Source organism: Thamnophis sirtalis, unplaced genomic scaffold (genome assembly GCF_051295495.1).
Source record: "Thamnophis sirtalis isolate CommonGarterSnake01/CBP01778 unplaced genomic scaffold, rThaSir2_p1.2 scaffold_4, whole genome shotgun sequence".
Classification (NCBI taxonomy): Eukaryota; Metazoa; Chordata; class Lepidosauria; order Squamata; family Natricidae; genus Thamnophis; species Thamnophis sirtalis.
The window spans coordinates 127,262,919-127,274,284 of record NW_028261384.1 but is presented as its reverse complement, the minus strand read 5'-3'; the positions used below and the strand labels follow the sequence as shown (position 1 = coordinate 127,274,284).

The 11,366-nt window shown below is 38.4% G+C and overlaps 1 protein-coding gene across 1 annotated transcript; it reads right to left on the bottom strand.

Moving 5' to 3' along the window:
* Positions 1–3,736: 3,736 nt before the first annotated feature.
* Positions 3,737–11,192, bottom strand: LOC148046459 (vomeronasal type-2 receptor 26-like). The gene is made up of 6 exons (XM_087714754.1): positions 11,055–11,192; positions 10,807–10,945; positions 9,798–10,627; positions 5,723–5,950; positions 4,735–4,861; positions 3,737–4,641 (listed from the first exon to the last, which is right to left on the bottom strand). The coding sequence occupies exons 1-6, from the start codon at positions 11,190–11,192 to the stop codon at positions 3,737–3,739; spliced, it is 2,367 nt and encodes a 788-aa protein (XP_087570880.1).
* Positions 11,193–11,366: the final 174 nt, after the last annotated feature.

Below are 11,366 nucleotides of genomic sequence, written 5' to 3'. Positions count from 1 at the left end.
AGTCCAATATGTTTAAATTCGCAATTTATGGCAGATGATCGCAACACAGTCACATAATTATTAATTGTTTCCCCTTCAGCCTGGTTTCTCTTATGGAACTCATGCCTATGAGCTATCTTAGAGGGTGTGGGGGCATAGTGGTTGTTTAATTTTGACTTCAGAATTTCACAAGATGCCTCGTGAATAGGGATGGGTGCCATTAAAGTTCTGGCGGTGTCAAATGTTTCAGCACCACACACAGTTAAAAAGTAAACACATTTCCTCTCATCCAAAATCTCTGAAAGTTCATGTGCTTGTAAGAAACACTCAAATCTTGTTGTGTATGACTCCCATTTCTCTGCAATTGGGTCAAAAGGTGCGAAAACCATTTGTGAAGCCATCTCCTATATCACAACCACCAGCACCTGAGGTAATGTCGTTCCTTCAGGCAGTAATTACTCCTAAATGGTCCGCTTCCCTAATTCCAGCTTAAGCAGCCAATTATTGCTATCCCACCTTCGGCACCACTTTGTTGTGTATAACAAAAGGTTCGGGATGCAATAATCAGGCAATAGCTCAGTTAAGTAACCTTCTTTATTTAACAACTGAGAACTCCAATTCTAAACCCCAGAGAAATGTGAAGCGCAATTTGCAGTCAACAGTTCCTTTAAATACTCTGTGTGAGGTTGTTGGCCCAGATTACTCTTTTCTGGTGGCATCTGGGGCCTTCTCTTTACCGCCGTGGTGGTTGGTGTGCATGTTTGTGGCTTTGGGGATGGAGCCAAGCACTCTGACGCTCTGTGGCCAAGTTAACAGCAATGGTGGCATTTTATTGGCCCCACGAGGGAAGGAACCTAGTTACATTTTTAAACTTAGGAACCACCTCATCACATCGTTCCGCTATCCATCCTGCAACTTTTCCCTTATTCATCCTTTCTTCCATTGTCAAGAACTCTTCTCTGTAGGAAGGTGGGGTAAGAACCTGTTGGGGCATTGCAGGTGACATTGTACTCTTGGGGGGGGGGCAATCCCTGGGTTGGCCACTGCCCAGTTATCTGCCATGGTACCATCTGCTGAGGGAAGGCAGGTGCCCACTGGCATCCCTTCCATCCATGACCTGGGGTTAAGACCCATCCCGGGGTTGCCTGATTCACAGGTTGTAATTCAACCAATGATGGCTGGCTGGGGGGGTGGTTATGTGCCAAGACCCCCTCTGCTGGCTTGGAGGATTTTCCCATGATGGCCAAGCAGGTGCCCAGTGGCATCTCTGCCATCCATGACCTGGGAAGAAAGCCCAATTTAGTAGTGCTTGATTCATAAGCTGCAGCCCAATTTACAGTGGCTGTCTAGTGAAAGATGCTGGCCAAATCCCTTCTTGCTGGCTGGGTTGAATTTCCCATATTGATAGGGAATCTATCTTCAACTCAGTTGTAGGGTAATGGGTCATCTCATTTATCGCTGTTTGGAATGAGTAATTATCTCCACTCCAGTTCTCCAGGCCATTCCAGTTTTTACTAGTGAAGGGGAGGAAAGATTGACTCACGTTTGGCTGAAGAAGTAGGTCTGGGATTCCAAATATCTTGTTGCTTCCAGCCATGTGTAGAATGTTTCTCCGACTGCATTCCTCCAGAAGCTATAAATCTTCAAACAGAAACTCCTTCGCACTCTGAGGCTTTGCAAATAAGCTTCAAACAGAGATTCCTTTGCACTCTGAAGTTTTGCAGAGAAGTGTCTTGTCCAGGTCATTTTCTTTGCTAATATTTTTTGTTGACCGGGTCAGTCAGCGTTGGGAAATCAGCACCCCTCGCCAGCCCCCATGTGGGGTTTTGCTGGTGATTTATTTTGAAGGGAGATTTGGGATAATGTTAGCGTTCCAAATATCATGCAGAATTAAATCAGAGTCCAAGACAGAGCTATCCTTAAAGTTCCCATTTAATAAGACAGACATGTTGGCACAAACTGTCGAATCCCAAATCTAAAAGCTTCCTGGGATTTCTCCCAGTTGAAAGTTCATGATCTTATCCCCACACCCATAAATCCATCACATGGTCCAATCTTCTTTGGCCATGCTGGCATTTCCACCCATCTAGTTCCGGTCAGATGTAGAAGTGCAGAGGCAAAAGATGACCTTGATTTCTAGAAAGGAATGACAACAACACATTCTACAATTCTCCTCCTTACTATTCCCCCTCCAAATTACTACACTAATGAAATAGCATAGGAAAATAATAGAGACTGTGGCAGGCCAAAAATCCAAGGAATATAACTGCAGGCCTGACACCCCGCTGTCAACCACAACTGTCCAATCAACAACAAGCATTCCTCCCGCTAAAATGACAATCAATCAACATCTTAATACTCAACACAAAATGTATTCATATGATCGTAGGGAGATGTCAGGGCTTTAAATCAGGGTCATAGGTAGCCCTATAGGTGTCCATTGTAACTTTGAACATTACCTAAAAAGCTGATTGTAGCTCAAGAACTAGATATAGTTGCAGAAACCAGTAGTCAATGAATGAACCAGTTTCTGCCACAATCTTTCAATCAAATGCCACTTGTAGATTTATGAAAACATTACAAAGAGCACCCCAGGAGGATTAATATACTTTGCAGAGAGTTGGCAAAAAGTGACTCACTGATCCACAATAAAAAAAGAAACCTGGCATTTAACCCAGGTTGCTCCGGTTGATAATTATGCATAGACAGCTACTGTGACAATAATTGCCTGGATTGGCTTTATTTATCTGTTCCTTGGGGGTAATTTTAATATTAGTGAATAAGAGGACAAATCTGTAGCCAACCAATCAGAGATTTCTATCAGCATTTGTGAGCAGATCAGCTCTGAAGGATCACCCCAGCACACTGTCCTCTTTCTTTTTCTTTTTTTTCCATCTCTCTTCTTTCTCTCTTCTCCTTTCTCTCTACTCTATTTTCTTTTCTCCAACTTGGTTTGAAATAGCAGTACCCTTTGAAACCCTGTTCTCTTTTTTCTTTTAACCAAAACATCACAGAGATTATAGTCATCAAATACAATTCTTTGAAGGCTTAAAAGTAGCATTTAAAACCAAAGGAGTTTCAACATTTGTCTTTGCTACTGAGGAGAAGACATATGTCCCGATAAAAGATATTTGACACCATATTTCGTAGGTGATCACAACACATGATGTGCACCAGAGAATCCCCACTGTCCAACTCGGAGGCCTTCCCTGTTGAAATGAAAATCTCATTTGTATTTAATCCTCACTTTTTATGTATACATATGCTAGTGTGCATATATTGAGGGGACACGATGGCTCAGCAGTTAAAGACACCGGGTTTATCAGATGAAAAGGTTATAGTATTCTGTGCACCTTTGGCATATAGTCATGCTTGTCAAATGATCACAGAAAATATCTTTGGAAAATGCTGGCTCCCTCAGCCAAGAAACATAGATGCCTTCATTCGAACACAACAAGCATAGGAATTAAGATGACCAGTAAAACAGCTTTAAAATTCACATTTAATCTATATTTTTAGTCAGAGATGTCTACCACATAACAAAAAAATTTCAATAAATGTATTTGTACTATTATTTATTTGTGTTATGGTCCACATTTTGAATTGCCTTTCAGAAGGAAAAATGTTATGAGCTACCAATAGCTCCAGGGAAGGATAGGAATTGCAACATAAAAGGCCATTCTAAATGCAGATTGTTTCCAGTTTAGATGTGCAAGTGGGGAAGATCTGCAACTTGGAGAAATAAAGAATATCATTCTTAAAACTTTCTTTTCATGAGCTGATGTTTATTGTTCAGTTCAGGTCTCATCACAATGATAAAACACTTGGGAAGAAAAATGCACAACAATAATCCAGCACTGGAAGAAATCATGGAGAAGATCTCCACAGCTAATGTATATTTTCCCCTAGTGCTTAGATAGGTTGGAATAAAGCACAGCCAAACACTGCAGAAGACCAACATGCTGAAGGTGATGAATTTGGCTTCATTGAAGCTGTCAGGTAAATTCCTAGCTAGAAAAGCAGCAGAGAAGCTAAGCAGAGCAAGAAAACCCATAAAGCCCAAAACACAGTAGAACATGACAGAGTCTTCATTGCACTCCAAGATGACTTCTTCAGACAATGACTTCATATCAAAATCTGGGTATGGTGGGGATGTTATCAGCCATGCAGCACAAAAACATATTTGAAGAAAGGAGCAGGAAAGAATAATGTAGCTGACCATTCTTCCACCCACCCATTTCCTCAGTTTGGAACCAGGTTTGGTGGCCATGAATGCTAGAATCACAACAAAGGTTTTGGCCAATAAACAAGAAACTGCCACAGAGAAGATGAGCCCAAAAGCTGGTTGACGAAGGAGACAAACAATCTTATCAGGTCTCCCAACAAATAGAAACACACAAAGGAAAGAGAGGAGGAGGGAAACTAAGAGAGTGTAGGTAAGATTCCGGTTGTTGGCTTTCACGATGGGGGTGTCTTTATGTTTCATGAAGATTATTATTACCAAAATTGTCATTAAAGAAAAGCAAAGGGAAAGAACGGTCAGACTGATCCCCAAAGGTTCTTCATATGACAAAAAAGTAATCTGTTTTGGAATGCACCTATTTTTGTCAGGATTTGGATATTGATCTTCAGGACATGGAGAACAGTCATCCTTGTCTGAAAAAGAATGCAGTGGAATTGATACAGTTGATTACAGGCAGTGTTGTAACATAAGGTATAATGGGCTTAGGTCCATTATATTCAGAAAGTTCCTACCCTTTTCCTTTGAAATTTTCCCCTCTGGACACAGATGGCAATCATAGCAGCAAAACAACTCCCCTTCTTTCTTGGCCTTGCTGTATCCTGTCTCACAAGGATCATTACACAATGAGAGAGGTAGTGCCTATCAACAAATGAAGAAGAATATTTTAAGATACAGACAGGAAAGGAAATGCATGGAGAAGTAGTGTCTTCATGGAATCAACAGAACAAAAAGGGATTAATAACAGTAGTGCATTGGCATCTTTTTGAAATGATGTTGGCTTGAATTGGCTTTGCAAGTTAACAAATAATTCATTAAATATCTATCTTTATTGGCATCTATGATCTTTCATAACTATATGCTCTATTCTCCAAAGACAGTTTCTGTGCTTGTTAGTTGAAGATGTTTTTCTCAGCCTCTGAATTTTGAAATCTCCAGACTTATTAAATCTAGTATACTGGCTTGCAGCTTTTACTTCAAAAACCATGAAAAACATTGTCCATAATTAACAGAAGGCCAACGTAAATATTCTATACCAACTGCAGTTTTTTTTCTTCTTCCTGAGGACATTTGTGCTTAGCTTATTCAGAGGCGATGCTCTGAGGCTTTCATCATTTTGAGATGGAATTGGTCTGAAATAATAATTCATTAAATATCTATCTTTATTGGCATCTATGACTTTTCAAAACTATCATCCACACTCTCCAAAGACAATTTCTGTACTGGTTAGTTACAGATATTTTTCTCAGCTTCTGTATTTGAAGTCAACAGTAAGACTTCAGATTTTGCTTCTAAACCATAAAACATTGTCTGTAATTAAAAGAGCCAAAATAATACCAACTATTAGAAAAGTAAACATTCTTAGAGATAATGTTTTCCTTCTTCAGGTCATTTCTCCTTAGAACAAACTTTATTCAGAAATGATGTTCTGAAACTTTCATTAATAATTATATTTTATAGCATATAAATTGAGACAAACCAGTCTAGATTCTAACAGCTAACCTGATTAAAGCCTACTGGCCATGTGATGGAATCTACAGAAATATTGAAGAACTTGTCTGCTGGACCTGTGGGATCTACCACGCCAACTTTGACCCTAAGAAAGGATTGGTTTGGGAATGTGATCCAGTTGATAATATCATATCTGCCAATCAATTCTCCATTTTTATCAAAGGAGATCTTTTCACCAACACTGTTGTTGAATCTGACCCTTTTCAGAAAAGAATGAACCTGAAACACAACAACACAGAAAAAGGGGCAAAGAGAGAACAGGATAAAGGGAGGGGGGAAAATGCATATGTTCAAAATACTTATGTGAATGCCTCATTAAAGAAAGAAAGTATAAAAACTTTTTTTTAGTTGTAGGCCAATACAAACAACAGTCATTCCAAAATAGGGGTACAGGTAAAATATCAGATTACTGAAATAAAATGAACATAGAATTGCAATTTAAAAAAACAAAAAAATAACCGTTTGTAATTTAATTTTGAAAATTACTTAAACTAGATGACTTCTGATAAATATATAAGAAATACAAGGATGTATAAGGCTACAAAACTTTAATACTATTTTTACTTCTAAAGAGCCTTATTCATGCTCTAGGTTTCTAAGATTGGATCGGGATTATTGAAATCAATCCAACAGACCAGAAACAAGATAAATAATAAGATAAAATTATATGTAATTGAAAAGATATACATAAACACACAGTAGGACATACTTTTTCAGTATTATTTTTATATTGTTCTTGTCTTACATTGTTAAATATGTAATCTTATATTGAAAAGAGAGAGGAAAATGATCATAAGACATATCGATTTATGTTAAGCTAGATGGGATCAGGATCATTTCACTTAAAGGAGTCATATGCATTCAATCATGGCTTCCATAAGAAACCCAGCTACAATGTTTGATAATCCAATCCCTGGCCAGCTGATAAGAGGATAAGGAAATCAACCTCCCTCCTTCTCTAGAGCTAATAGGAATGGTCTTGAAGGACATGATGAAGAGCCACTATCAAGGCAACAGTCAAATAAGAACTTGAGCCTGGACCAAGAAATATAAGTTGAGAAAACATTTATGTCACACCCAGTTCAAACAAAGACTATGAGGGAGGGTTAAGCACACTCAAACTTGTAGGATTCATTAAATTAGTCCTGACCTAAATGGTATTAGTTTCTCAGTCAACATTTTGAGGTCTCTGTAAATCAGTGGTGGGATTCAGCAAGTTCACACCTATTCGGGAGAACCGGTTGTTAACTTTCTAAGCAGTTCAGAGAACTGGTTGTTGTAAGAAATCCCCCCCCCCCACTTTACAGGGCTAATCCTGTAAGGAAGTCAGGAAGGAAACATTCTGGTATTTTTTCTAGCCTAATCTTTATTGCCCTCTCCAGTTAACCCTTATTACCTTTGTAACAACTAAGGCGAAGTGCCCATCGACTTGAGTGACATTGACTTGGCCACCCCCACATGATCACATGATCACTGAGCCCCACCTACCCAGCTGGTCATTAGGGCAGAGAACCGGTTGGTAAATTATTTGAATCCCACCACTGCTGTAAATGAAGCAGCAGAGCAACACATAAATGCAAGGGACTTTTGTGTAATGACTGCTTGTTGTTCAACAAGGATTTGAAATTGAAATGGTGCAGGATGAGTGGCACGTATGACTTCCTTGAAATATTGACTGTCATAGCACCCTTGTGATCATATGATCACAATCCTGGATCTTGGCAATTGGTCTGGATTTGTGACTATTGTGTCCTCCTAGATTTACATGGTTGTGATTTGCAACCTTCCTTGCTGGCTTTCCATAAGCAAAGTCAATGGGAAAGCTAGAAAGTAGTTGGAAATTGTGATCACATTAGGTCCTTGGCCAAAAATCTCTGCAGTCTTCACTTAACAATGGTAACTGGAGTCTTCACCAACTGCTGTTGTTAAGCCACATAGTCAAGAAACATTACACTTATAACTGCATCACTTGACAATGGAAATTCAGACCTCAATTAACATTGTTAAGTAAGGACTACCTATAAACTACCTATAAAGTGTACAGTATAATGGAAGACAGATGAACTTTTAGAAAGTAAAATCAATCTGAATTAATTTTAGAAAACAAAATTCTACTTATGATGGATATAAGAATCTACACACCAATTAGCATTCATTTTTGTATTGGAAGCACCAAGGAGCTTCCTAGCTGAAAGATTTATCCAGTGACATCACTGTTGCCCAAGTGATGCCTGGATGAAGGCTTCTTACACGATCCTATTAACATCTCCATCAAAGTGGTACCTATCTATCTACTTGTAATTCCATGTGTTCAAACTGCTTGGTGAGCAGGAGCTGGAGCAATCAATGGAAGCTCAGCCTCCCATGCAGGAGTACTCATGAGCCACAATGTTGCTTTACACCCTTATTAAAATGTCAGGTTCTAAAGATATAAAAATATCAGGCCAAGACAAACCATTTCCATTCCCCCACCCCTAATATAATATATAAACTGTACAATTTAGTTTATTGTTTTCCATTTGAACTGAAACTGATACCTTTTTTGGGGGGACAAAAATAAACATGTATAATAATGTGGTTGTATAAATGTGCATGTATAATATGTATAATGTTGTATAAATGTGTCGATCAGAAAGGTCGGTAATTCAACATTTCGAATCCCTACTGCCATGTAACTGAGTGAGCTCCTGTGACTTTTCCCAGCTTCTTCCAACCTAGCAATTTGAAACCACGTAAAAAATGCAAGTAGAAAAATTGGAACCACCTTTGGTGGGCAAAAAAGTGTTCCATGCACCTTCAACATTTAGTCATGCTGACCACATGACTACAGATATGTTTTGAGAGAGAGCTGGCTCTTCGGCTTTGAAACAGAGATGAGCACCGCCCCCTACAGTTGGGAATGACTAGCATATATGTGTGAAGGTAACCTTTACCTTTACCCATAAATGTGCATACTGTTAAACTAATATTTTGTTGGAGCACCTTTTGAATTTATGGCCGCAATCAGTCTTTGCATTCAGAATGTATCATCATGGCACATCTTATCTTGGCAATGTATGCCCACTCTTCCTTGCCAAAGCAGTCCAACTCTGTCATATTGCAAGGGCATCTTCCATGTATTGCCCTCTTCAAGCCACACATTTTTATTAGATTCCAATATGGAATCTGTCTGGGCCATTTCAAACATTTGTTCTTCTTCTGATAAATCCATACTTTTGCTGATTTGGGGGTATACCTTTGGTCGTAGTCATATTGCAAGGAAAACAGTCCTCTACATCTTCAGTCTTTTAGCAGAAGCCTGAAGTCTTTGTGCCAAAATTGACTGGTATTTCGAACTGTTCATAATGATCTCCACCTTGACTTAACCCAGACATATGAAGATTATTGGAGATTATTGTCACATATAGAACACAATACTTGCCAGAAATCCCTGCAGCTCCTATAATGTTGCCTTAAGCCTCTTAGCAGCCTCTTAGACCAGTTTTCTTCTGTTTTTTCAATTAATTTTGGAAAGGCATCTAAGTCTTGGTAATGTAACTGTTCCGGCATATTTTCTCCATTTGTTGATGACTGCCTTCACTGTGTTCTATGATATATCCACTATGTTAGAAATTATTTTGTACCCTTCTGACTGAAGCTTTCCTACTATTAAATATCTTTGATGTTTTTATGCTCTTTGCAGATCATAGCTTTTCCTTTAAGAGGCAACTGAGTAAATGTCAGAAAAATCCTTCTAGAACAGTGTAACTTTATACCAGATAAATTAGAGACATTTGAATGGATGCAGATATATACCTATTACTAATTTTCATCAGTATAATATGATTGGTTAATTCTGAGCATAGACCATCCCTACTTATAGTAAGGTAGGGACACTTATTAAAACACTCCATATGTTTATTGTTATTTCCCCCCATAAAAGATTTCAGTTTTTTTTTTCAATTGAGTTGTACAGCTTTCAGACTTAATGTCAATATTGCTAGTGAACATTGTTTGCTAGAGTTTACCAACAGCTGCTTCAACTACTGATATGGCAGGTTCTTCACTACTTTAATTACAGACTTACCTGCCACCATACTTGATTATGAAACTGTTTTCTTCCTTTTTTCATGACTGTTTTTTCCCTGGATTTGGATAAATACAGAGATTGCAAAGCTTGTGCCACAACATGGACTGCATTGAAAATATTGTAACTCTGTCCACTCATGTGTGTCTCAAACACAGATGTGGGAAGGGTCTCTATCCTCTCCTGTCCAGTACATTTCTTCTCAGACCTCTCCATTTTTGAGTTTGCAAAGAAACAATCAAATGCCTGTTCCCAAAAATCTTTCCGAAAATGATCATGTTGGTTGTTATTAGGACTTAAGTTCTGAAGAAATTCCTGGAAATATGGGACTGTCTTTGTATGAACTGCAAAGGATAAAGCACCATGTAGGAAATGGATATCCCAAGATTTATGAACAGATGTTGAAGTGTAATCTGTCTGAGCAGTTATAAGCCAGATCTTTTTCTTCCTTGGTATATCCTCCACTTCTGAAAACTGGAGGAAATTTCTCACAACTGATATAGACTGAATATCACCATATAAGATTATCACATTAGCTGTGCTGTTCATGAGAACATGGTATATGTATAATCCTTCCTCCATAATATCAATAAAATCACCATAAAAAGCTACATTTGGTAATTCTGCTATGAATTCAGTGCAGATTCCATACTCAGAAAATGTGGGGATCATCTCCTGGAGAAATTTTTCTCCTTTCTCATCCTTTACTACAAGAATTCCAATCCAGATCCATCTAAAATGCATCAGTAGCTGCAAGAGGCCCTTACGTTGGTATGATTCAGCTGGAAACATTTGTTGGATGAAAATAGATTGAGTCCTTTTATCCATGACTGGAGCAGAGCCATAGGTCAACTACAGAAAGATAAACATATGCAATTCCAAAGGTTGACATGAGTCTCTGAAAATGTGCATATTCATTTGACTGCCCTTGAGTTTATGTAATGAAATACTAGTTATATTTATTCTGAAATATCAACCAAAATGTCCCTTCTAAGGTATCACTAAATACCTTTTCCTGGAACTAGTCTCATTGTGAATATTTCAGACTTGAACCTTTGTTCAAAGTTTGGAATTGGGGAATGATTTGCTATGCCAAAGATATCCACTGTCTGTTCAGAGTTACTATTATTCATGTTGTTGTGGAAATCCTACCAAGCAAAAAAATAATAACTAGGAATCTGAAAGTTCTATCCTTTTTGCAAACAAAAGCATACAGATGTCTGGGGAATGCTAATGTATATTTTCAGTATATCTTACCTGAGGAACTTTGTAGATGCACAATATAGTTGCCATGTGAAGAGCGATGTCAGGTCCGCCAATGACTGCAGCCAAAGTTTTTGGGACCCCACACTTATAGTTAGGGATGAATTTTCCCTGAGTGACAGGGAGCAACATTGAGGCAAAGTAAGTCCAGCCTGGACTAAAATGGCTGTTAAAAATGTGGAAGCCCAGCGTGACATTGGGTAGAATCTGAGGGTTTTCATTGATCTGTTTTATAGTAAAAACTAAGGCCATAATATGCTGGTAATTCTGAAAAAATATTCTGTAAAAGCAAAACATCAGCATTAA